A 27,712-nucleotide genomic window follows, 5' to 3' on the forward strand; every position below is an offset into this window, starting at 1 on the left:
TACCATTTATGCTCCTTATTCCCTGTACCTTTTCCCTCATTCTCCGCCCCCCACCCCTACTGATAACCCTCCCTGTTATCTCCATTTCTGTGATTCTGTTCCTGATCTAGTTGTTTGCTTAGTTCATTTTTTTTTTTTTTAGGTTCAATTGTTGATAGTTGTGAGTTTGTTGTCATTTTACTGTTCATAGTTTTTAATCTTCTTTTTCCTAGATAAGTCCCTTTAACATTTCATATAATAAAGGTTTGGTGATGATAAACTCCTCTAACTTGGCCTTATCTGGGAAAAACTTTATCTGCCCTTCCATTCTAAATGATAGCTTTGCCAGATAGAGTAATCTTGGATGTAGGTCCTTGCCATTCATGATTGTGAATACTTCTTTCCAGCCCTTTCTTGCCTGCAAGGTTTCTTTTGAGAAATCAGCTGATAGCCTTCTGGAAACTCCTTTTTAGGTAACTGTCTCCTATTCTCTTGCTGATTTTCAGATTCTCTCCTTATCTTTAATCTTGGATAATATAATTATGATGTGGCTTGGTGTGTGCTTCCTTGGGTCCAACTTCTTTGGGTCTCTCTGAGCTTCCTGGACTTCCTGGAAGTCTATTTCCTTTGCCAGATTGGGGAAGTTCTCCTTCATTATTTGTTCAAATAAGTTTTCAGTTTCTTGCTCTTCCTCTTCTCCTTTTGGCACCCCTATGATTCAGATGTTGGAATGTTTAAAGTTGTCCTGGAGGTTCCTAAGCCTCTCCTCCTTTTTTTTTTTTTTTTTGAATTCTCGATTCTTCATTCTGTTCTGGTAGAATGTTTATTTCTTCCTTCTTGTCCAAATCATTTATTTGAGTCCTGGTTTCCTTCCCTTCACTTGTTGGTTCCCTGTATGTTTTTCTTTATTTCACTTTGCATAGCCTTCACTTTTTTCTCTATTTTGCAACGGTACTCCACCTCCTGATTGAGTCTCCTGATTACCAGTGTTTTCCTGATTACCACTGTTTTGAACTTTGCATCTGATAGGTTGGCTATTTCTTCATCATTTAGTTCTCTTTCTGGAGTTTTGATCTGTTCTTTCATTTGGGCCATATTTCTTTGTCTCACAAATCTGTTACACTGAAAGGGGCAGAGCCTTAAGTATTTGCCAGGGCTGGGCAACCCACATGGGTGGCTGCATTGTGGCGCTGCAATGTGGGGGAGTGGTCAAAGAGGGAACAATGACACTTGCTTGCCTCTCTGAGTTCGGTCACTTCACAAGCTATCCACAGGCAAATTGGTTGCTCGAGGTGCTGATTCCCAGGGGAGTGGGTTTGTGTACATTCTAGGACCCTATGGGTCTCTGCAACAAACTCTCCTGTGAGGCTGGGAGTTTCTCCCGCTGCTGCAACCCCCACAGATTTTTTACAGCCAGAGGTTTTGAGGCTCTCTTTTCTTGCACTGGAACCCTGGGTTGTGTGGTTTGTTTGTCTCACTCCCCTGTTGTTCCTCCTGGCTTATCCATACATAAATGTGGGACCACCAAGTCACCACCTGCCACATGTACTCTCTGCACTGCCTGCCCATCTCCACCCCTCCTACTGGTCTGGATGAATGTTTCTTCTTTAACTCCTTGTTTGTTGGACTTCCATATAGTTTGATTTTCTGGCAGTTCTGGTTGTTTTTTGTTTTTAAATTTGTGGTAGTCCTTCTTTTATTGTGGGAGGAGGCAAAGTATAACTACCTATGCCTCCATCTTGGCTGAAAGTGTGTCTTTTTATTGTTGTTGTTCAGTTACAGTTGTTTCTCATTTTCCCCCTGTCCTGCCCAAACCCTCACTCCCACAGTCAATCTCCACGCCCTTGTCCATGCTCATGGGTCCTTTATACATGTTCCTTGACTTGCCTCTTCTGCTTCTTTCACCCAATTACCCCCCTTTTTCAATTTTTTCAATTTTAATTTATTTTATTTTTTCGTATTTTTCATTGTTGTTCAAGTACAGTTGTCTCCATTTCTCCTTTACCACTCTCCCAGCCCCACCCATCCCTGCCTCCCACCCTCCATCCTACCCTACTTTGGCTTAGTATATGTGTCCTTTATACGTGTTTCTTGATTTCCCTTCCCATTTTTTGCCCTGTTATCCTCTCCTCCTTCCCCCCTCCCCTCTGGTTATGGTCAGTTTGTTTTTTATTTCCATGTCTGGTTATATTTTGCTTGCTTGTTTGTTTTGTTGATTAGGTTCCACTTGTAGATGAGATCATATGGTACTTCTCTTTCACCACTTGGCTTATTTCACGTAGCATAATGCTCTCCAGATCCATCCATGCTGTCTCAAAGGATAGGAGTTCCTTCTTTCTTTCTGCTGCATAGTATCCCATTACGTAAATGTACCACAGTTTTTTGATACACTCATTTATTGATGGGCACTTAGGTTGCTTCTAACACTTGACTATTGTGAATTGTGCTGCTATGAACATTGGGGTACATAGGTTCTTTTGAATTGGCATTTCAGTATAATTAGGGTATAATTCCAACAGTGGAATTGCCACATCAAAAGGGAGTTCCATTTTTAGTTTTATGAGGAAATTCCGTACTGTTTTCCACAGTGGCTGCACCAGTCTATATTCCCACCATCAGTGTACTAGATGATTCTCTTGTAGACAGCATATATGTGGGTCATATTTTCTTATCCTTTCAGCTACCCTATGTGTTTTGATTGGAGCATTTAATCCATTTACCTGTAAGGTTATTATTGATAGGTACTTATTCATTGCCCTTTTTTCCCTTTTTAGTTGTGTTCCTCTCTCTCTCACTCTTTTCCTTCCTCTTTAAGCAGTCCCTTTAGCATGTTTTGCAATAATGGTTTGGAGGAGGTGTATTATTTTAGCCTCCTTTTGTCTGGGAAACTCCTTATTTTGCTCTCCACTTTAGATGACAGCCTTGATGGGTAAAATAGTCTTGGTTGCTGGCCCTTGCTTTTCATTATTTGGAATATTTCTTGCCATTCCCTCTGGCTTGTAGTGTTTCTGTTGAGAAATCAGCTGCTAGCCTTACCGGGGCTCCCTTGTATGTTACTATCTGTTTTTTCTTGCTGTCTTTAAGACTCTTTGTCTTTAAACTTTGGCATTTTAATTATGATGTGTCTTGGAGAACCCTCTTTGGGTTCATCTTGATTGTGTCCCTCTGTGTTTCCTGAACTTATGTGACTTTTCTTCTTACCAAGTTAAGGAAGTTTTCTGTCATTAATTTTTAAACAGTTTTTCTAACTCTTGCTCCTTTTCTTCTCATTCTGATATTCCCATGATGTGGATGTTGTTATGTTTCATGTCCTGCAGTTCCCTTAAACTGTCCAAGTTCATTTTGAGATTTTTCATTTTGTTGCTCTGTTAGGGTATTTCTTTCTACCTTGTCTTCCAGCTCACTGATATGGTTCTCTGCTTCATGCAGCCTGGTTTTATTTCCTTCTAGTATATTTTTCATTTCAGATATTGTATTCTTCATTTCTTCCTGGTTCTTGTTCATAGTTTCTATTTATTTTTTGGTGCTGCTGTAGTTCTCACTCAGTTCCTTGTAGTTGTCACTGAGTTCCTTGTACATCCTTATAACCATTTTTTAAAATTCTATGTCTGACAGATTGCCTGCCTCAATTTCATTTAGCTCTTTTTCTGGGGACTCCTGCATTCCTTTTCATTGGGGGTTCTTTCTTTGTCTCCCCATTTTAGGTGACTCTGGTTTTTGTTTCTGTGTCTCAGGATGCTCTACTTTGCCTGCCTGTGTTTTGGGGGTTGACTTCTGTGGTTGGAATTCTGTGGGACTCAATGGTGCAGTGTCTTTGACCTCCTGATATGGATGCTCTAGGGTTTCCCTTTATTCAGTTCATTTGGGCTTTCTTGTTGTGTTTGGGCTCTGCTTGCTGGTGGCTCATTTGTTGGGATTACCTTCCCTCCATCTGGCTGACTGGGAGTCACAACTCCTGCTGTGTCTTGTATGCTATTGTACTGGTGTGGGTTAATAAAGCAACATATCAGAAAACCAAACCCACAGCAGCAATGCCCCCCCCCCCCCCACATCAGCAATATCAACAGCAATTGAGCAAAAATTAATAAGGGTGGAGAGAGATTAAGAATATATCCATATAAGATAGGAATGAGGGAATATGAGATGACTAAAAGAGGGAAAAATGATTTTGAGTGGGAAGAGGGAGGAGAAATAAGAATAAGGAATGGAAATGGGATAACAAAAGGAAAAGAGTAAAATTTAAAATGTAAGTAAAACAGGGAAGGACGATGGCAAAAATGGAGTAAGAGAAGAGTATACTATGAGGTTTGAAGTAAAATTAAAGGTATTGAACTAATAGGAACAAAACTGCAGAAAAACCACATTATGGTCAATAACAACAACAGCTGAGCAAAGATGAATAAAGATGGAAATGGAATAAGAATGTTATACAAAAGAGAAAAGTCAATAGGGGTCAATAGTCTACAGTAAAGAAAAATGATTTTGAGAGAATGAGGGAGGAAAACTAATGAGTAAGGAATAGAACCCAGGCTAAGAAGGGGAAAGAAAAAAAACTAAAATAAAATTCTCAACTCAACTTATCGAGGTCAGGGGGAAGGCAAATGGAGTAAGACAGGGGGAGAGTATCCTATGGGATTTAAAGTATAAACAAATAGTGAACAAATAGTAACTCCATTGGAGAAGAACAGCAATAACCCTGATATGCTCACCCAACTAGCCACAATTTATAAAGGTAGAAAGGAAATAAGACTATTTATAAGAGGGGGGAATGAATGTGAACTGACTTAAGAAAGGAAGAATGCTTTTGTGAGGATAGATAGAGAAGAAATAGTAAGAGTAAGGAATAGGAACGAGACGTAGCATGTGAGAAAATAAAGTTTATAACAACAATAAGAAAGGTCAGGAAGAAGTCTAAATGGAGTGGGACCAGGGAAGGGTGCTAAGTGGGATTTGAAATAACAATAATATGAAAAAATACATAATATGAATGAAAAGAATGAAAAATAAAAGACCAAGAGTAGTGAGTTAGTTGGAATACAATTGAAGGAAAAGAAGAAATATTAAAAGGCTATATGAAAGGACAAAAGAAGAAAGAAAGAAAGAAGCCCACTGTTCTGATGAACAGTGAGGTGAAATTCATCTCAGCTGTTGGTATTTGCTTTCTGACTTCTTTCTGGATCCGTCTCTGGATTTTTATCAGCTCAAGGTCCCAGGGTGGGTCATCCAACTTCTGGCAACACCACCTGTATCTCCTTCACCTGCCTCTAGAGGGTGCTTCTGTTATGATTGACAGGGTGGGGCCTCTGTATCTCCCCTGGGAGGCACTGTTCAGTCTTCTGGGAAAATTGTGGGTGTGTTCACCCTGCCCCTGCCCCTCCTGTCTTATCTGCCCCAGTTTATTTCCAATAATGTACAGTTTCTGATTAAATAGCTGTCCGTTTCATGGGAGGAGGGGGATCATCATTGTAAGAGTATTAGCTCTTTCCTCCTTGGTGTAGATGGCAGCTCTGTGTGTGAGCTGAGGCTGGGTGGTGTCCTGAATCTCCCTGCTGCACACTTTTTTAGAAAAGATTTTATTTATATATTTTTAGAGAGGGAGAGAGGGAGAGAAACATTAATGTGTAGTTGCCTCTCATGCGTCCCCTACTGGGAACTGGGCCTACACCCCAGTTATATGCCCTGACTGGATATCCATCTGGTGACTCTGGTTTGCAGGCCAGCACTCAATCCACTGAGCCACACCAGCCGGGGGTTCCTTGCGGCATACTTTCTGAACTTCCTGCTTTGATGGCCTTAGTGAAATACAGGCTCTAGGACCCATTGTACTTTGTCTCCCTGTGGGGAGTTCAAAAGGGGGCCCTTTTAGAATTGGTCTTGCCGTCTTCCTCTTGCAGAAATGCCCCGTTCAGTGTTGTTAAGCCTGCTCAGCCGGTTTTGCAGATCTTCCCCTGCTGCAGGAAGTGGGGGCTGGGTTCAACCTTCCCTTCTGAGAGGTTTCTCCAAGGAAGGGGGCCCGGTCTGGCCTCAAAAAACCTCAAGTGCACAGTTCCCAGCCCAATGCCCTCATAGCACACTGCTGCATGCACTCTCTACTCTGCACCACACTGCACGTGCTTTCTTGAGGCTAAGAAACCGGGTTGCTTTGTACCCCTTTGATCAATCCGCCCAGCTGTACTGAGTGGGAGCACATCACACCCACAGTCCTCCCTTCTTGTTGGCAGGGCACCTGAGTGCACAGGGCCCCTGCCCAGCATGCCTCAGCTCCGCTTTTAAAAAAAAGTCTCTCTGGACACTCCCACTGCAGCACCAAACCACTGCCCAGCTTTCCACACACTCCACCTCTCCAAAAAGTCAAGAGTCTATCTCAGTCACAGCCAGCTGTACACCTCCTACACCAGATACAGGTGCAGACAGTCTCTCTCTCACTCTCTGGCACTCTCCTGGTGGGCATCTGGTATGCTGCTAGCTGTGTGTGTGTAGAGTGGTTCTCCTTGATGACTTTGCATATCCAAGTTGATCCCTGCCCTGAGAGGGAAGGAAGCCACTAGGCTGCTATCTCTGACTATGCTCTCCACCAATGCAGGTGCCATGGCGGCCGGGCAGCCGCAGCAGCCACTGATGCTGGCACCACGCCTGCTGGCACTGCACTGGGATCTTTTCCATCCACATATAGAACCTCTTTACCGCTCACTTTGAAGCATCCTCTGTAATTTTTGGCTTCCAAATATTAGCTAATATTCTGTTGACTGTTCACTTTGTTTTTCGGAAGATCTGCTAAGTGTCCGAGTTGGGTGCAAGAGCAATTGGATTCAGCTTCCACCTACTTGGCCTCCACCTACTTGGCTGCCATCTTCTGAATCTCGACCTGGATGTCAGAGATTCTTTCTTTATTTTTTTAAATAAGGCATTACATGGGTAACAACAAGGGAGTAGGATGTGACTGATGAGAAGGTGACAACATGAAACATTTCTTTAACAACAAAGGATGTGGAAACTCATGGAGCTGGTAACACAAAAGGGGAATTTACACAACCTGTTCCCAGATAGGGGTATGGGTTTTCCAAGTCCCCTCGTGTTCCTTTTGGGGATAGAGGACTGAGAATACCTCCAGATGTACTGAAGATCTTTGGAAAAGCCTCATTTTAGCTATTCCAAGATTTTTGTTATTTAAAAATACTTATCTTCCTCCTCCTTCTGCCTCCCAACTTTTCTCGAGACTTTGGCTGTGGATTTTTCTCTTTACTAGATGTAAGAACTGATACAAAACAACCCCCAAACATTCATAAATATGTAATGTGAGACTGGGTGAATTGTAAGAGTTGTAAGAGATATTTTTTGCTTATATGTTTAGCATCCTCACTCTTCCTCCGCAGTTTTTGCCTTTTAGTATTGTACAATTTAAAATATGTACCTGGGCATAAAAGCAGTCATTCACTCCTGAACCCACTGCTCTTGGCAATCTGGCTTTTAGGGATGCTACCACTTCATCATTAATGTCACCATTGACCACTAATTGCCAAATAAAATATATTTTTCAATATTTCTTTCACTAGACCTCCAGATGACTTTTAAAAAAACCCTTTTACTTTTAAATAATTGGACACATTGATCAGTGGAACACCATAGATAGCAATTAAAGCCCACAAGTACAATCACCTGATTTTTGAGGAAGGTGCAAAAATCAATTCAATGGAGGAAGAATAGTCTTTTCAACAAATAGGGTGGAACAATTAGACATCCATAAAAAAACACAACAAATAAACAACAACTAAAGATCCCAGACATCAGCCTAAACTTCACACCTTATACAAAAATTACTAAAAGTTGATCATAGATTTAAATGTAAATTTTAAAACTATTTTTTAAACTTTTAGAAGAGCTCTGGCTGGGTGGCTCAATTAGTTGAAGTGTTGTCCCATACTCCAAAAGGTTCGATCCCAGGTCAGGGCATATACCTATGTTGTGGGTTCTGTCCCCGGGCCGGAGCATGTATGGGAGGCAACCAATTGATGTTTCTCATATCATTGCCTCTCTCTCTTTCTCTCTCCCTCTCCCTTCCTCTCTCTGTAAGATCAATATACGTATTCTTGAGTGAGGATTAAAAACACAGGAGAAAGGTAAGGCTATAAAAAATTTTATTAGAAAACCTATGGCTGGGCACAGAGTTGTACAAAAAGCACAATCTATAAAAAAATCCCAATAAATTATATTCCATCAAAAGTAAAAACTATTGCTCAGTGAAACACACTGTTAAGAGGATAATTAAAAAAAGCTACACACTGGGAGAAAATACTCACAAATTATATGTCCAACAAAGAATTTGTATGTAGATTTATAAAGAACTCTCAAGACTCAACATTATAAAAGCAATCCAGTTAGAAAATGGAAAACAACATGAATAGACATTTTATAAACAGGATTTATGGATGGCAAAAAAACACATGGAAGATGTTCAACATCATTAACCATTAGAGAAAGGCAAATAAAACTATGATGAATTATCACTACACCCCCATTAGAATAGCTGGAATTAAAAGTAGTGACAATTCTAGCTGACTCTTGACACTGCTGACCATTCACTTCCATTTTATTCCCTTATATTGTTCTTCTGGCTCTCTGTTACTTCTCCATCATCATCATGGGTTTCTCTGTCCAGCCTGAGTGAGGCCCACTTGTTCTCTTTCCTTGAAACTCCATGAATAATTCTCCCCTTTTCTGATTTCAACTACCTTCCATATATTGATGAGTCCCAGAGATTTTTTTTTACTTTTTATTGTTATTCAGTTACAGTTGTATGCCTTTTCTCCCCATCCCTCCACCCCACCCCAGCTGAACCCACCTCCCTCCCCCACCTTCACCCTCCCTCTTGATTTTGTCCATGTGTCCTTTATAGTAGTTCCTATAATCCCCTCTCCCCACTATCCCCACCCCACTCCCCCCTGGCTATTGTTAGATTGTTCTTAACTTCAATGTCTCTGGTTATATTTTGTTTGCTTTTTTCTTCTATTGCTTATGTTACAGTTAAAGGTGAGATCATATGGTAACTCCCAGAGATTTTTATGCAGAAGTTCAACATGTCAAAAAAAGGGAACTTACTAGTTTCCTCCAAAAGACTTCTCTTCCTTCTTACTCTGTATTCTAGTTGTTATCACTATTCAGTCACTCATGCTTAGAAGATCTGAGTCTGTACTTCTCTTTCCCCTTCTTAATTACTCACCTGCCATGCTTAGTCCCCAAGTGCTATGAATATTTTTCTAATCAGTCCTCTTCTTGTCCTAGCCTGAGACCAGGTCTTCATCTCTTGCCTTGACTATAATAGCCAGCAGTGGCATTTTATAATGTATAATTAAAGCTTAATGAGGTATGCAAAACTTTCTGTAATAGTACTACTGCCTATTCTCCAGCCTCTCCTCTTGCCACTCTATGTATCGTACTTTATGCTTCACCAGTAAGCAATATGGAGTTGCTTATTAATCCTTGAGGAAATATGACATTTCTCACCTTGCTGCTTTGCCTGGCATATTTTCTCATCCTCCATGCTTCCTTTTACTTGGTTGTCTCTAATTCAGCTCAGTCATCATCCCCATGAAACCTTACTCTATTCTTAGGGGTTTGAATAGATGGCTTCTTTGATCCCATTATACCCCATTCATTTTTATTATTTATTATCACTCAGGAAGATTCAAGCACATTGTATGAGGTATACTGTTGGTCTTTTATGTATTAAAATGGTCTATTTCCTAGTCTTGAGGCTAGGAATTTCTTCTTGATCATCTTTGTGTCTTTAAAAACTATGATACTGAGCACCAGTAGTGAATAATCAGTAAATACTTGATGAATGAACACACACTTATTTAACACTTATGTTAAGTAAAATATAAACACTTATGTTCAGTAAAATATAACTGGTATTGTGATAGAAGTATGAAGAGACTATAGTGAGGTTATAAAGTACAGAGTTTTCAAAACAGACTTCTAAAGAACATGGTTTCACTCAGAAAACTTGGATATCTTTATGATAAAGGAAGAATACACTTCAATTCTATGAGTCTATATTTTATATTTTTAATTGAAACAATTGACATATAACAAATATATTTTTATTTTAGGAGGTGAAAGGGTTAAAATGCAAAAGGGATAAGTTAAGGATACATAATTAGAATAATGAATTTTAAACTTCTTATCACTATATAGTACCATAATAATTTTCTTCATGCCTCATTTTTAATATAATTATTTCAGAGCTTAACCCTGACCTGCTTTATAGAACTGCTGTATATTTAGGGGATTGAGGAAATATTTTCCTTTTCCTGTAATTAATTTATTTACTCATGAGATATTTAATAAATGTTTACTCTGTGTACTTGGTCCTATGGTAGATGCTGAAGATTGATGAACAAGATGGACATAGTTCTTGCCCTTATAGAGCTTATACTCTTATGGGAAAGACATGTAGTAATCAAATAAGCAAATAAATAAATTAAGTAATTGCAGTTAAGTATTATGAAAGAAATACAGGGTAATATGATAGTGACTGGTGAAGGAGTTGGGCCGTATAAAGCAGGTGGTCAGAGAAGGCATCCCTGAGGTGGTGACATTTTGGAGACCAGGAAGGAGCTAACCATGGAAGGACCTAGGGTTGACGATTTCCTAACAGAAGGACCAGCTAAGTTTAAAGTCTCTGAAGGATAAAACTATTTGGTTTGTTCCAGGAACTAAATGAAAACCAGCTTGACTGAACTAATGGGAGGGTATAAAATTAACTTGAAGAGGGAGTCAGAGGCCAGATCAAAAGGGCCTTGTAGGCTATGGTAAGGAGTTCAGGTTTTATTTAAAGTGCAGTGGGAAGTCACTGGAGGATTTTACTCATGGGAATCATAATTTGATTTCATCTTAATGATAAAAAACACCTTGATGATGGTGTGACAAAAACCGATTTGACACTTGCAGGGGTGTCCCATCTGCAGCCCATGGGCCACATGCAACCCAGGATGGTTGTGAATGCAGCCCAACACAAAATTGTAAATTTGTTTAAAACATTATGAGGGTTTTTTTTTGTAATATGTGTCACAATGTATTTATTGTGTGGCCCAAGAAAGCTCTTCTTCCACTCTGGTGCAGAGGTGCCAAAAGTTTTAACACCCCTGCTTTAGGGAATGAGTATGGCCAAGGCAAGAGTAAAAAGCAGAAGGAACCACTTAGTTGTAGAAGACAACAATTTAGGTGAGAGATGATCATAGTTTAGAACAGAGTGCTAGAAATAGAGTTATAAGAAATTGATAGATTTAGAATATATTTGGGATGTAGAAATGATGGGACTTGCTCATAGATTAGATGTGGAGGGTGAGGAAAAGAGGAACCAAGAATGACTTTTAAGGTTTTTGCCTGATTTTACAGGGTAATTGATGCTGTTTATTGAGATGGCTAAGACTGAGGATGGAACAGATTAGGAGCTGAGGAGATCAAGAAGGCTTGTTTGGGTATGCTGGAGCGTTTAGGAAGAACTTGGTTCTGGACATATAGATTTTGGACACATCAACATACAGAGATGATATTTATAGTCCTGGAACTAGGTGAAATCACGTAGGGAGAAATGGTAGAGAAAGAACAGGGAGGGGATCAGGGTCATTACTAGACATAGATCAGTCCATTGATATAGTGAGAAATTGGGGACCATCACAAGAGCTATTTTAGGCTCATCCTGTACAACTCCTGTTCTAATAATGGAATCCGTCATTTCTTGAAGGATTCTTGGCTCTCTTTAGCAGATAATGGTATTTAGAAATCATGATATGAGTGTTAAATGTGTTTCTTTTTGGTTTTGTTTTTTACTTTATTTTAAAAAACTAATTTTTATTTTTTAATTAGAGTTGATGTACAATATGTTATTAATTTTAGGTGTGCAACACAGTGATTAGGCAGTTATATAACTTGCAAAGTGATCACCCCATTAAATCTAGTACCCATCTGACACCATACATAGTTATTATAATATTATTGACTATATTCCCTATACCTTATGTCCCCATGATGATTTTTTAAAACAACTTTTAATTTTTAAATTACATCTGACATACAATATTATATTAGTTTCAGGTTTACTTTCCAGTGTTTAGACATTTATACAACTTATGAAGTGATCATCCCAAAAATCTAGTACCCATCAATATTCCCTAAGCTATAATTTACATTTCCATGATTATTTTGTAACTATCAATTTGTGCTTCTTAACCTCTTCACATTTCTCACCCAGCCTCCAGCCTCCCTTTCCTCTGGCAACCATCAAAATGTTCTCTGTATCTATGAGTCTGGTTGTTTTTGTTTATTTTTTAGATATCACATATAAGTAAAATTATATGGTATTTTTATTTGTCTGACATTGCACTCAACACAATACCTTCTAGGTCCATCCATGTTGTTGCAAATGGCAAGATTTCATTCTTTTTCATGACTGAGTAATCATGTTCCATTGTATATACATACCTCATCTTTTTTATCCATTTGTCTGTTGATGGGCACGTGGGTTGCTTCCATATTTTGGTTGTTGTAAATAATGCTGCAATGAACAAGTGGATGCATATGTCTTTTTGATTTAGTGTTTTGGGTTTCTTTGGGTAAATACCCAGAAGGTGAAATTGCTGGGTCCTTTGTTTCTTGTTATAGACTTTGTTTTAAAGTCTATGTTGTGTGGTATAAGCATTGCTACCCTAGCTTTTATAAGAATTTTTATTTCATAAAATATCTTTTTCCATCCCTTTACTTTCAGTCTGTGTGTATCTTTCCATCAGAAGTGAGTCTCTTGTAGGTAGCATATGTGTGGATCTTGTTTTCTTATCCATTCAGCCACTCTGTGTCTTTTGAATGGAGCATTTAATCCATTTGCATCTAAAGTAATTGTTGCCGTGCCTTGGCTGGGTGGCTCAGTTCATTGAACATGGTCCCTGTGCACCAAAAATGTTGCAGGTTTGATTCTGGGTTAGGGCACATGCTTGGGGTGTGGGTTTGATCACCAGTGGGGCGCATGCAAGAGGAAGCCAATCGTTGTTTCTCTCTCTTTCTCCCTCCCTTCCTCTCTCTAAAAATCAGTGAACATATCCTCCAATGAGGATTTTTAAAAAATTACGATAGAGTAATTATTTCCTTGGCTGGGTAGCTCAATTGTTAGCATGCTGTCTGGATAACCAAGGTTGTGTGTTTTATCCCTGGTCAGGACACATAACAAAAATCAAATCAATGTTTCTCTCTCTCTCTCTCTAAAATCAATTTAAAAAATTTAAAAATAAAGTAATTGTTGACAGATATGTATTTATTGTCATTTTATTTATATTTTTTATTCCTCCTTCTCCTCCTTTCTTCTTCTAAGTAAGCCCTTTAACATTTCTTTTAATACTGGTTTGGTGGTGATGAACTCATTTAGCCTTTTCTTGTCTGGGAAGCTCTTTATCTGTCCTTCTAAATCAGTAGTCCCCAACCTTTATGATACCAAGGATTGGTTTCATAGAAGATAATTTTTCCACAGACGGGGGTAAGGTGGCAGGAGGTGGAGTTCAGGCAATCAAATGGTAATGCCAGTGAATGAAGCTTTGCTCTTTGCTTGCTCACCTGCTGCAACAGGAGGTGGAGCTCCCCAGCCACTCACCTCGTGCTGTGCAGCCCTGTTCCTAGTAGGCCATGGACCAGTACCAGTCTGCATCCAGGCAGTTCAGGACCCCTGTTCTAAATGATCTTCTAAATGATAACCTTGCTGGGTAGAGTAATCTTGGTTTTAATTTCTTTTCATCACTTTGAATATTTTATGCCAATCCCTTCTCTGTTGAGAAATCAGTTGACAGTCTTTTGGGAGCTTCCTTGTAACTGCTTTTCTCTTGCCACTGTTAAGATTCTTTCTTTGTCTTCAACCTTAGGCATTTTCATTATGATGTGTCTTAGTGTAGACCTCTTTGGGTTTATTTTGTTTAGGACTCTGTGCTTCCTGAACTTATGTGTCTATTTCCTTTGCCAAGTTGGGGAAGTTTTTAGTCAATATTTTTTCAAATAGGTTTTCAATTCTTTCCTCCCTCTCTTCTCCTTCTGGTGCTCACGTGATGCAAATATATGCTTAATGTTGTCCCAGAATCTTCTTAAACTCTTCTAATTTTTGGATTATTTTTTTCTGTTTTGATTGGGTGTTTTGTGTTACCTTATCTTTCAAATCACTGATTTGATCCTTTTTGTCTAATCTACTGTCAATTCCTTCTAGTGTATTCTTTATATTACATATATATACACATATACATATTTTATTTATTGATTTGAAAGAAAGAGAGAGAGAAACATCAATTTGTTGTTCCACTTATTTATGCATTCATTGGTTGATTCCCGTATGTACCCTGACCAGGGTTGGAACTTGCAACCTTGGCATACTGGGACAACACCCTAACTAACTGAGTTACTGGCCAGGGCCTTCAAGTATATTTTTTATTTTGGTTACTTTATTCTTCATTTATGACTGGTTCTTTCTTTTTGTTTTCTATCACTAATTTTATGTTTCCTATCTCTGTGTTGAAGTTCTCACTGAGCTCATCTATTCTTCCTCTAAGAACCTCACACATCCTTATAGCCAGTGTTTTGAACTCTGCATCTGGTAGATTGCTTGTTTCATCTTAGTTCTTTCTCTGGAGTTTTGTCCTGTACTTTCATTTGGGACATGTTTCTTTGTCTTGTTGTTTGACTGCATCCTTATGATTGTATCTATGTACTAGGTAGATCTGCTATGTCTCCCAGTCTTGATAGAGTGGTCTTTTGTAGTAGGTTTCTTGTGGGGTCCAGTGCGAAGCTTCCCAGTCTCCCAAATAGTTTTCTCCAGGAGTGCTCCACATGTGGGCTGTGTGCACCCTCCTCTTGTAATGGAACCTTGATTGCTTCTGGCATGTTAGTGGGAGGGATTGACTCCAAGGCTGATTGGCTACAAGGACTGATTGCAACTTTAGCAGAGGAGGTGCTGTTCAGGGTCCCAACCCACAGAGCAGGACTCACTTCAGCTGGGCTCTGGTACTTGCTCAGTCCAAACCTTGTGGAGGTGGTTGGGTGGTGTTCTGGCATGATATGAAACTGCCCACTGGGTGTGCTGGCTCTGGGGCCTCCCAGGAGGTGCAGGATGACAGTCAGCTGTTGCCTGTTCCCTGTCTGGGCCACCTGACATGAGCCACAAAGTGATCTGCAGATATTTGACACTTGTGCTGGGCTTAGAGGTGCTTGGTAGAGGTCAGGCCAAGAAGTGAGGCTTGCCGCCACTAGTGCCAGGCTTGGGGTTGCTTAGCAAGAAGTCTGGGTTCATATTGAGGCCACACCCTGCTTGTTAGGGATTTGTAGAATTTTGAGAGATTTAGGAAAGTCTACAGCATGTGTTCTAATACGGGCCTTTTGTATGGAAACACCACTGGAAGTGGCTTGGCAGGACTCCCAAGTTGGGTGGGGCAGGGTGTCAGGGAATCACCAGGGTGGGTAGAACAATATAAGCCAGGTTGATGAAGATTCAGCTATGGCACCCACCTGTGACTGATGGGGCAGAGGGTGGGGGGCTCAGCAAAGGACAGTGAGAAACCTGGCTTTTATGAACCACAATTATTTACTTATTTTTTAAATTCTGAAATATACATAAACACTTATAAAATTGTTAACTCATATCAGTGTCGAAAACAAACCTATCCACTATAGTTTAATATTTTTCTATAGTTTTTTTGTATTTAGCTTGAATGTATATTGTCAAAATGCTGTGTTCAAAGTTACTTTGGTTGATTCTATTTCTCTTTTAATGTGGCTATGTTATTAATTTGAAACCCAGTTACCTTTATTTTTTTTGTTTGTTTTAAATTTTGAGTTTCTTTTCTCCCCCATTCTTACTGATTTTCTTTACATATATTTTGAGCATATGAAACAATAGCATGGCTTAAAAGTCAGAACTATAGCAAAACATGTACTTCCATCCCTTTTACCTGTTCCCATCCCCCTGTACTTTCTACCCATTCTGTTGGCCCTCTCTGTTTATATAACCAATCTCATTAATTTCTGATTTATTTTTCTTGTGTTTAATTTTTCATAAAGGAACATATATATTTTCCTTTTATCTTACACAAGACGCATCATCATACATAAATATTCTTTTGTATTTTGTTTATCCCAGAACTCACTCTATGCCAGTTCATAGAGATCTTCATTCTTTTCCCCCCAGCTTTATTGAGATATAATTGACATATAACATTGTGTAAATTTAAAGTGTAAGACATACTGATTTGATTCCCTCATTCTTTTTCACTGCTGCATAGACCACCAATGTGTGGATATATAATAATTTATTCAACCCCTCTGAAATGCTTGCAATATTTTGCTGCACTGAAAACCTTATGTATGAACTAAGTGAGGAAGAGATAGCCAACCTATCAGATGCACAGTTCAAAACACTGGTTATCAAGACGCTCACAGAATTGATTGAATCTGTTCGAAAACCAGATGAAAAAATGAAGCCTATGCTAAGAGAAACAAAGGAAAATGTACAGGGAACCAACAGTGATGCGAAGGAAACTGGGACTCAAATCAACGGTGTGGACCAGAAGGAAGAAAGAAACATCCAACCAAAAAAGAATGAAGAAACAAGAACTCGGAAAAATGAGGAGAGGCTTAGGAACCTCCAGGACATCTTGAAACGTTCCAACATCCGAATTATAGGGGTACCAGAAGGAGAAGAGGAAGAACAAAACATTGAAAACTTATTTGAACAAATAATGAAGGAGAACTTCCCTAATCTGGCAAAGGAAATAGACTTCCAGGAAGTCCAGGAAGCTCAGAGAGTCCCAAAGAAGCTGGACCCAAGGAGGAACACACCAAGGCACATCATAATTACATTACCTATGATTAAACAAGAGAGAATCTTAAAAGCAGCAAGAGAAAAGGAGACAGTTACCTACAAAGGACTTCCCATAAGACTGTCAGCTGATTTCTCCAAAGAGACCTTACAGGCAAGAAGGGGCTGGCAAGAAGTATTCCAAGTCATGAAAGGCAAAGGCCTACATCCAAGATTACTGTATCCAGCAAAGCTATCATTTAGAATGGAAGGGCAGATAAAGTGCTTCTCAGATAAGGTCAAGTTAAAGAAGTTCATCATCACCAAGCCCTTATTACATGAAATGTTAAAGGGAGTTACCTAAGAAAAAGAACATCAAAAATAGGAACAGTAAAAATGACAGCAAACTCACAGTTATTAACAACCACACCTAAAACAAAAACAAGAGCAAACTAGGCAAACATCTAGAACAGGAACAGAACCATAGAGATGGAGATCACATGGAGGGTTGTCAATAGAGGAGTGGGAGGGGGAGAGGGGGGGAAAGGTACAGAGAATAAGTAGCATAGATGATAGGTGGAAAATAGACAGGGGGAGGGTAAGAATAGTGTAGGAAATGTAGAAGCCAAAGAACTTATAAGTATGACCCATGGACATGAACTATTGGGGGGGGAATGTGGGAGGGAGGGTGTGGGCAGGATGGAGTGGAGTGGGGGGGAAATGGGACAACTATAATAGCATAATCAATAAATATATTTTAAAAAAGAAAACCTTATGTATGTATGTTTTCATATTGTTGGAGGTGTATTTTCAGTTTCTAAAAGTGGGACTTACAGGTCAATGTGTAGTTTTGTTAGATATTGCAAAATTTCTTTACAGAAGACTCGTGCCAATTTGCCTTCCTATTCACAGTTTATGAAAGTGGCTGCTTCTCCATTGTCTCACCACAGAATGTGGAGGTCATAATTTTATTTTTGGCAGTTGGGTGACACATGGGATCTCAGGGTAGTTTAAATTTGTTTTGTCTAATTATGAATGAGATTAAGCACTTTTCATGTGTTTAATGGCCATTCAAATAATATCTTTATTGTGAAAGGTTTGTGTCTTCTGCCTATTTGGTCTTATTTTTCCCTAAATTTAAAAAAATTGTAGAATACAACTAACATAAAATTTATTAAACATTTTTAAGTGTACAGTTTAACAGTGTTAAGTATTTGTACATTGTTGTGACATCAGTCTCCAGAACTTTTTCATCTTTCAAAACTGAAATGTATACTCATTAAACAACTTCTCATTGACCCCGCCCCTCAGTCCCTGGCAACTACCATTCTATTTTCTGTTTCTATGAATTTGACTACTCTTGAGACCACATATAAGTAGAATCATATACTATTTTTCTGTCTGTCACTAGCTAATTTCAGTTAGCATAATGTCTCAGGTTCATCAATTCCCTAAAAATCTGAGTATTCTTTTTACTTTGAGATATATATTGCAGATATATATTTTCTCCAAGATTGTCAGTTGTCTTTTGATCTTTATAGTATGACTTCTTTTGCCACAGAAACATTTTTATGTAGTCAGAATTTTTCTTTTCTTTTTTAAAAAGATTTTATTTATTTATTTTCAGAGAGAGGGGGAGGGAGGGAGAAAGAGAAGGAGAGAACATCAATGTGTGAGAGAAACATAAATTGGTTGCCTCTCACCTATCCCCATAACCAAGGCATGTGCCCTGACAGGGAATTAAACCGGCAACCCTTTGGTTTGCAGGCTGGCACTCAATCCACTGAACTATACCAGCCAGGGCCAGAATTTTCTATCATTTTTTTTTTTTCTTTTTGTAACTGGAATTTGAAGCATAGAACATTTTTGAATATGCTAAAGTTATAGAAAAATTTATTCTTTTCTTCTAGTCTTTGTATAGTTTTGCTGTTTAATTTAAATCCCTAAACTACTTGGAATTTATTCCTGTGTATAGTGTAAGGTATTAATTACATTTATTTTTTTTCAAATGGCTAACCAGTTGTCCCAGAACTATTCATTAAAAACTTCATTTTTCCTCCAGTGATTTGAAATGCCACATTTTTCATATACTAAAATTTCCTATATGCTGGATCTATTTCTGGCCTTTTTTTTTTTTGCACTGGTCTAGCTATGCAACTATACCACACTGTTCTAATTAGAGTAACTTTATAGTATATTTTAATGTTTCTGAGGGCTAGTCCTCCCTTGTAAATTTTCTTTCTCAGGGATTTCTTGGCTACTCTCACTTTCTTGTTCCACATGAACTTTATGCTTAACTTGTCTAGTTCCATAAAAATATGTGTAGATATTTTTATTAGTATTATATTAAATTATTTTTAGCACAAACTGAAATTTTCAAGATATTAAAATGTCTACAAAGATCAAGTATTATTGATTTGTTTATGTCTATTATTGTTAGACTGTTCATTGTTATGGAAGAATTTATGAAATTACACTATACTGTGCTGTACCAGAATATATATAATGTCCAAGACAGCATGGGCTTTGTATATTTTGTTTACTACTATATCCTTAGCATTTGGAATAATGTATGAATATTTGTTGAATTAGTGAATATTTGTTAAATGAAGATAAAGTTTCTTTTGCATGAGAAAATGAAAAGTATACTAAGAATGTTAATTAGGCAAGAACTCATCGTGAATACAGAAGAATATAAAATAGTATCTTTGTAATTTTGGGTAAAATATGTTTATTCTGAAAATATGTTATTTTGAAAGATATTTTTATTCTGAAAAAAATGTTGTCTTGAGAACACAGAGCTCAGAAGTTACGTTGAAATCCTATACCATTTAGAACATTTAATTTTTTCTTATTACATTCTCAGTTCAACTACATTTATATGAAGCAATGTGTAGAAAGTAGTACTATAGTACCCATTCAGCAGGAATGGCTGGATCATATGTTAATGCTGATACCCACATCTTTAAAGGAAGGGAAAAAAAGAGAAGAACTTGTTCAAAGTCTCATAAATGAGGTGTCAAGTGACTTTGAAAAAAGTATGAAGAGATATTTGGGTAAGAAATATACAATACCTTTGCTCCCTTGTCCCTCCCAATGAAAAGCAGGAATATGAATAATGAATGTGATATATTTAGATATATGGATTCTTAGATATTATTTTTATTTAAGTGCTTATTTTGATCCTATAATATCAAAATATTTGTAATTTAAGGGCATTTTAATATGCTTATTATTTAAGGTAATTTTTATATACTTATTAGCTAAATAGCTTTTTGATTTTTCACTTTGTCTTTACAGTTGTTGCTATACACTTACTGGATTATAAGATAATACTAATGGATTTGGGGAGATTTATTAGGGATTTAACCTTTGCAATTTTTATTGGAATGAATTTTCATAAGTGGCCCTGCCAGTGACTTTTGAGTAGACAGAAAGTGAAAAACAGAATTTATTGAAGCTTTACTACATTTGCCTCCAAAGTAAGGCCAAAATAAGTATTGAGAACGTGATTTTGTTTCAAATAAAGGATTTTTTCTTTTCATTTTAATACATAGTAAACTGTACCATCCAATGTCAAAAGTTAGAAACTTTGATTTGAGTAGGTCTTACAACGTTTTTCAAGAAGTATTAATACATACATATATGTATTTTAGTGAAGAGTGTTCTCATGAAACCTCCAGTTAAATGGCTTGAAGATGAAGGAGGCCCTTTACCTGAATGCCCTGTGTGAGTAAATTATTTTAAAAACAGTGCTGCACCTAGGTTTTGATAACCAATTGATAATAAATGATCTTACATTTAAGTCTACAACTGTGAAACACAAAGTTATTTTGAACACACCTAAAAAAAAGTACTACTGTTTTTCCCCCTCTCCTAAAGTATCCTCTGTACTGTACTTGTCTAGTTGTTGCCTACACAGTTAGGGAAACCTGTATGTAGTTCAACTTGCCCTTAAGGAAGCTGCTGTGTATGCCAGATAGATTTCCCCATCCCTTCTCCCCAGTACTAAAGACTGCTTTCATTTATCTGTATCCAAGGTAAATGAACCAGAGCACAGTGTACGTCAGCAGGGCACTCATGCCTGGCCAATCAGCCTTCCTTACTAACAATTGATCTCTGTTCTCAGTATGGTGGTTACCACAGGGGAAAGGGATAGGGGCAGGATGAAGAGGGTAAAGGGGGTCAAATATTTGGTGATGGAAGGAGACTAGACTCAGGGTGGTGACCACACAATGTAATATACAAATGTATTATAAAGTTGTATACCTGAAACTTCATATGTTATTAATGTTACTCCAATAAATTTAAGTTTTTAAAAATTAAAAAATAATTTCTTTTATTGATTCTAGAGAGAGGGGAAGGGAGGGAGAAAAAGAGGGAAAGAAACATTGATGTGAGAGAGAAACTTCAATCACTTGACATTTACATGTGCCCAAACTGGGGGCCAAACCTGCAACCCAGGACTGTGCCCCAACAGGGAATTGAACTGCAACCTTTTGGTTAGTGGAATGATGCCCAACCAACCTGAGCCAGGGCCAATGAAGTTAATTAAACATTTTTTTAAATGACCTCTGTTTTTTCTGAAGATAATGCACTTTCAAGATCTTGATGTATTTTTATTACATGCATATCTCCTAATGTTCCCATGGCTGACCACATTTCCCTCTACTCAATCTCCTGTCTTCTCACTTTAATACTAATTTCATGTTATAAATATTAACTCTAAAATTTAGAGTATATTGTTTGAGTCCTGTTAATGTGGTGTATTGCTTTTCCAGAGGCCTGGATTATTCTAATCCTTGGCATTCTAGCTATGTTCAGACAAGGAGTCAAATATTAGGTAATTTACACATTGTTCATCCAATTATGAAGATGTTACTGGACCTTGGCTATATGACATTTGCTAATACAGTTTTGCTGGACTTAACAGGAATTAGGTAAAATCTCATATTTATTAATAATTAATATTTAAAATGTTAATGTCTGCTGTTTGAATCTTTATATTTTTGACTACATAATTTTTAAGACTAATCGTTAAATCTTCAGAACTTTTCTTTAGATTTCAAAAACATTTTAGTTTATCTTACTTGTTTTAGCAATTGTATATCAAGACCAATATCAATCATTTGCTTTAAAATCATTTTTATTTTTTCTCACAAATAGAGCTAAAGGCCCAATTGATTGTGAATCACTGAAAAATGATCTATCAATACAAGCTAGAAAGGCAGAGGAGAAGATAATGAACACATGGTATCCAAAGGTTATAAGTCTTTTTACCAAGAAGGAAGCACTAGATGGCATTAAACCTGAAAAATTGGATGCGTTTTATAACTGTGTTTCCACACTTATGTCAAATCAGGTAAATATGCTTTATTTTAAATGACAATGTTATTAAAATTAATTGAGTATTTTAAATAAAATTCTATTTAGATAGTGCTAAGTAATTACTTTGAACTAAATTATGAATTTTGACTATAATTTTATTTAAATAAATTAAGCAGAAAAATGGTTTATTTCTGAAGCAATCTAAAATGAGAGGGAAGTCTAAAAGTATGTGTCAATACTCTGAGTAATTACTGGGATCATGTTTAAAGACTATGAGTTAATTGTCTATACCTTTATTGGAATATATTAACAAAAAACTATCTTAGTAAACATATTTTTGAACTTATAAAATTCCAAGTTGATTGATTCTCATTTTGTTTTCAGTAAAATATTGGTCAAAATGTTATTGATCATCTTTAAATGACAAACAGAGAATATCATTTTTATGCAAATATATTTATGGTCTCCTCAGATTTTTTACTATTGTAGAAATACATTTCTAGAAAAATAGTTTTGAATAAAATCTTTTCCTTGTGGGTGGTAAAGATCTCCAGAGATTCTATGAATTTTACAATGCATCTTTAAAGGGATAATATATATATTGAAATATATTTCATATCTAGTATGTAACACTATAACTAATATACATTATTTGTTCTATCTTTATCCCCTTAAGGGAAATACGATCATTTGATAAGTAAAGAGATGAGGGACATTTTGAAGATTATTTAGATCTTTATTTGTCTTCCAATAGTTGGTTCGTTATGAGAATGCTTTATTCATACTCTGGTAACTTACTATGCACATTTCGAAGTTCCAGTGGTTTCACCCTCATGTATTGGTATACTGGGAATCTGATTTTTCAGAAAAATCAGCAAACACAACAATCCTGATTTGTAGTGTTTGCTAATTTCCATGGTGTAAATATTCCCACCATGGTGATTTTCAAGCATCCAACTGTTTAGTAACTTTCTCACAAAAATTTTAAATATGGAAAAATTGGCTCTTGTGACAATAGCAGCTAGCTGTAGCTTTACCACTGTCCCTCATGCCATGTGCATGTTTCCCCACAACACCCTTAACCTTAGATGTCAGGCCTCCCCTTCCCTCAGTTGTCCCTGTGTTGTTTGGTCTTCTGGAATGTTTTCCATACCAGGGACAAAATCACTAGAGAACGTGGAAGATTCTGAGTTTACATTTTAAGATGGTTGATATTCTATAAAAAATTTAAGGTTTGTATATATCTTTCTATTTAATATTTCAGAATACATTTATTAAGAACATATTGTGCTGAATGAACACAATTTTCAGCACTAAATGGATTGACAGAATGACTTAATTATAGATCATAAGTTCACTGATTTTAGTTGAAGGTTGAATTTGTACTTTCTAAAATAATAGTAATATGATATCATGCAGCTAAAGGATCTCTTAAAGAGAACTGTAGAAGGATTTGTAAAAGTCTTTGACCAAGAAGACCAACGAGGGCTGCCAATATTTAAGATGGAATTGACATTTGATGATGATAAAATGGAATTTTACCCTACTTTTCAAGATTTGGAAGATATTGTCTTGGGTTTGGTAGAGCGAATAGCTGAAACTCTGCAGGTATTACACTATCCTTACCTATTATATGTCTTCAATATGGCTCCTTTTCAGAATTTTAAATTGAGTTGAAGGTCTATAAAATATTTATGTACACAAAATATTATAATTCTTTGTTTTATTTCCACCCTTCAAGTCATTTTATGTTTTTTTAAAAAAAGTCTTTTCTCTTTGAGAAAGTCTCCTGGCTGAAGATAACTTTTGTCCCTTAGGAGTTTTATTGTACAATAATCGTAATGTTTTTGTGCATGTCTCATCTTCCTAATGAGTTGTGAGCTACTTAAGTACTAGGTATGTTTTTTTTTTCTAGAGCTTTCTAGTACAGTCATTTTGACATGATAGTTTCTCAATAAATATTTATTAAATGATAGAAAACTAACCCAACTTAAGTTTTATGTTATACTACAACCTGTACCATACAACTTAAGTCATTATTTGCATCAAGTTATCTTTTCTTGAGCAACTGAAACCTGAAAAGAATGTTAAAAAATATAGGATCTACTCATAGAGCAATAACACAAATATTTATTTTATAAAATGTTATTTTTCTTTATTTTAGAATGTCCAAACAGTACCCTCTTGGCTCTCAGGAACTTCAACAACTGTAAATCTTGACACAGAACTTCCTGAACACGTGTTACAGTGGGCTCTTGATACACTGAAGGTGGCAGTACGTCGTAACTTAGAAGGCGCACGAAAACATTATGAGACATACGGTATATGTGACAAATATATTATACCTTTTTTATCATAAAAGAATCACACTTCATTTTTACTAAAATTTGGTCAGATATTTGGTTGTCTGGGGCTGCCATGAAAGAGCAGGGAGAGCCAGAAGTTAGCATGGACATAGATTTTGGCAGCATGAAGGATCAAGTCTAAGAAACTTGAATTCTGTTGTGTGGTCTAAAGGGCCAATACTAACTGTAACAGGGTGATAAAGCCAAAAAGAAAGCAGAGATATTGGAATAAGGACAAACCTAATTCCAGGGTGAAGGCAAGGTAATTTCTAAGAATATTTGAAAAGACTGCAGCTCAATTTTAGTCTCCTCAAGTGTGTATAATATCAGGATAGATAATTGTTATTTGACATTCTCTTTTTTAAAAAATTTTTATTGTTATTCAATTAAGCAAAACCTTTTATTAACTGCCTTATTTGTATTTCTAAGTTATTTTAAGATCATTACATACCCTATTATCTTTATTTTAAATCATCTGTGTTTAACCTGGTTTGCTTAAGTCTTTTTTATTTTATTCTACACTTAATAATGTATGTTCATACACTATTAGTAATGATATTTAATTGAGCCTGACAGGTGTGGCTCAGTGAATTGAGTGCCGGCCTGCAAATCAAAGGGTCTCTGTTTATACCAAACCTGAGTAATAAAACATTTAACAGCCCTGGCTGGTGTGGCTCAGTGGATTGAGTGCCAGCCTGTAAACCAAAGGGTCGCAGGTTCCATTCCCAGTCAGGGCACATACCTGGGTTGCAGACCAGGTCCCCAATACAGGGTGCATGAGAGGCAACCACACATTGATGTTTCTCTCCCTCTCTTTCTCCTTCCCTTCCCCTCTCTCTAAAAATAAAGAAATAAAGTATTAAAAATAATAATATTTAATTGAATAGGCTACTCCATTCTACGATCGTATAAAAAACCACTTGATCTTTTTAAAAGGGTATTATTCAGATTTAAATTAGATTATTAATTTTCAGTTGAAAAATATAATTGGCTTCTTGATGGCACTGCAGTTCAGCTGATAGAGACTTTTCAGGCAGAAGATCATACTTTTGATGAATACACAGAGGTGAGTGGCAATTCTGTTTTTCATTAATACATTAATTTTGAATTTTTAAAAGATTATATGTTTATTGTAGAAAATAAATGTTTCTTTTTAAAAATTATTTTATTGTTGTTCAAGTACAGTTGTCTGCATTTATCCCCCACTACTGACCCCCCACCAGCCATCCCAACATCCTTCCCCTGTATTCACCCCACCTTGGTTTTGTCCATATGTCCTCTATAGTTGTTCCTGAAAACCCTTCCCCCTTCTTCCCCCCATCCTCTCCCACCTCCCCTCTTTTTACTGTCAGATTTTTCTGAATTCCACTGTCTCTGGTTATATTTTGCTTGCTTGTTTATTTTGTTGATTAGGTTCCACTTAAAGGTGAGATCATACAGTATTTGTCTTTCACCGCCTGGCTTATTTCACTTAGCAAAATGCTCTCCAATTCCATCCATGCTATCGCAAAGGGTGGGAGCTCCTTCTTTCCTTCTGCTGCACAGTATTCCATCCTGTAAATGTACCATAGTTTTTTGATCCACTCATTTACTGATGGGCACTGAAGCTGTTTCCAGCACATGGCTATTGTGAATTGTGCTGCTATGAACATTGGGGTGCAAAGGTTCTTATGGATTAATGTTTCAGGGTTCTTAGGATATAATCCCAGCAGTGGAATTGCCTGGTCAAAAGTCAGTTACATTTTTATTTTTTTGAGGCAATTCCATACTGTTTTCCACAGTGGCTGTACCAGTCTGCATTCCCACCAACAGTGCACTAGGGTTCCCTTTTCTCCACACCCTCCCCAACACTTGTTGTTTGTTGATTTGTTTATGATGGCCATTCTGACCAGTGTGAAATGGTATCTCATTGTGGTTTTAATTTGCATCTGATGGATAGAGATGCTGGGCATCTTTTCATATGTCTTTGGGCCCTCTGTATGTCCTCCTTGGAGAAGTATCTGTCCAGGTCTTTTGCCCATTTTGTAATTGGGTTGTTTTTCTACCTGGAGTGGAGTTGTGTGAGTTCTTTATATATTTTGGAGATCAAACCCTTGTCTGAGGTATCACTGGCAAATATATTTTCCCATATAGTTGGTTCCCTTTTCATTTTGCTGATGTTTTCTTTAGCCATGCAGAATCTTTTTATTTTGATGAGATCCCATTTGTTTATTCTTTCTTTTATGTCCCTTGCTCCAGGGGACATATTGGTGAAAGTATTGCTGCATGGAATGTCTGAGATTTTCCTGCCTATGTTTTCCTCTAGGACTTTTATGGTGTCATGACATATATGTAAGTCTTTTATCCACCTTGAATTTATTTTTGTGGATGGTGTAAGTAGATCAAGTTTCATTTTTTTGCATGTAGCTGTCCAGATCTCCCAACACCATTTGTTAAAGAGGCTATTTTTACTCCATTTTATGTTCCTGCCTCCTTTGTCAACCATTAATTGATCATAGACACTTGGGTTTATTACTGGGCTCTCTGTTCTGTTCCATTGGTCTATGTGTCTGTTCTTATGCCAGTACCAAGCTATTTTGATTACAGTGACCTTGTAATACAGTTTAATATCAGGTATTGTGATCCCTCATACTTAGTTGTTCTTTCTAAACATTGCTGCAGCTATTCAGAGTTGTTTATGTTCCATATAAATTTTTGAAATGTTTATTCTATGTCTATGAAATATGTCATTGGAACTTTAATGGGGATTGCATTGAATCTATAAATTGCTTGGGATAGTATGGACATTTTGATGATGTTAATTCTTCTAATCCATGAACATGGTACCTGCCTCCATTTATTTGTGTCTTCCTTAATTTCTTTCTTTGGTGTTGTGTAGTTTTCTGAGTACAGGTCTTTTACCTCCTTGATTAGGTTTATTCCTAGGTATTTTATTTTTCTGGTTGCTATATCAAATGGGATTTTTTCCTTGATTTCTGTTTTTGATATTTAATGATATTTAATTGTTCATGTACAAAAATGCCTTCAATTTCTGAATGTTGACTTTGTACCGCACTCTTTCGCCAAAGTCACTTATTAGGTCAAGTAGTTTTTTAGTGGTGTCTATTGGATTTTCTATGTACACTATCATGTCATCTGCAAACAATGACAATTTTGCTTTCTCCTTTCCAGTTTGGATGCCTTTTATTTCTCTTTCTTGTCTCATTGCTATGGCTTCCAATGCTATGTTGAATAGGAGTGG

General features: G+C 37.1%; 1 protein-coding gene across 3 annotated transcripts in view; it reads left to right on the forward strand.

The window, feature by feature from the left end:
- The window catches only part of DNAH12 (dynein axonemal heavy chain 12), a 219,239-nt gene that overhangs the window by 6,293 nt on the left and 185,234 nt on the right, over positions 1–27,712 (forward strand). For all 3 annotated transcript variants that reach the window (XM_045192339.2, XM_053929996.1, XM_053929995.1), the window contains 7 exons: positions 19,665–19,854; positions 20,455–20,527; positions 21,580–21,738; positions 21,965–22,160; positions 23,546–23,734; positions 24,291–24,447; positions 25,446–25,537. In XM_045192339.2, the coding sequence (XP_045048274.1) occupies positions 19,665–19,854; positions 20,455–20,527; positions 21,580–21,738; positions 21,965–22,160; positions 23,546–23,734; positions 24,291–24,447; positions 25,446–25,537 (1,056 nt within the window). The remainder of the gene's footprint in view (positions 1–19,664; positions 19,855–20,454; positions 20,528–21,579; positions 21,739–21,964; positions 22,161–23,545; positions 23,735–24,290; positions 24,448–25,445; positions 25,538–27,712) is intronic.

This window comes from Desmodus rotundus, chromosome 8 (genome assembly GCF_022682495.2).
Source record: "Desmodus rotundus isolate HL8 chromosome 8, HLdesRot8A.1, whole genome shotgun sequence".
Classification (NCBI taxonomy): Eukaryota; Metazoa; Chordata; class Mammalia; order Chiroptera; family Phyllostomidae; genus Desmodus; species Desmodus rotundus.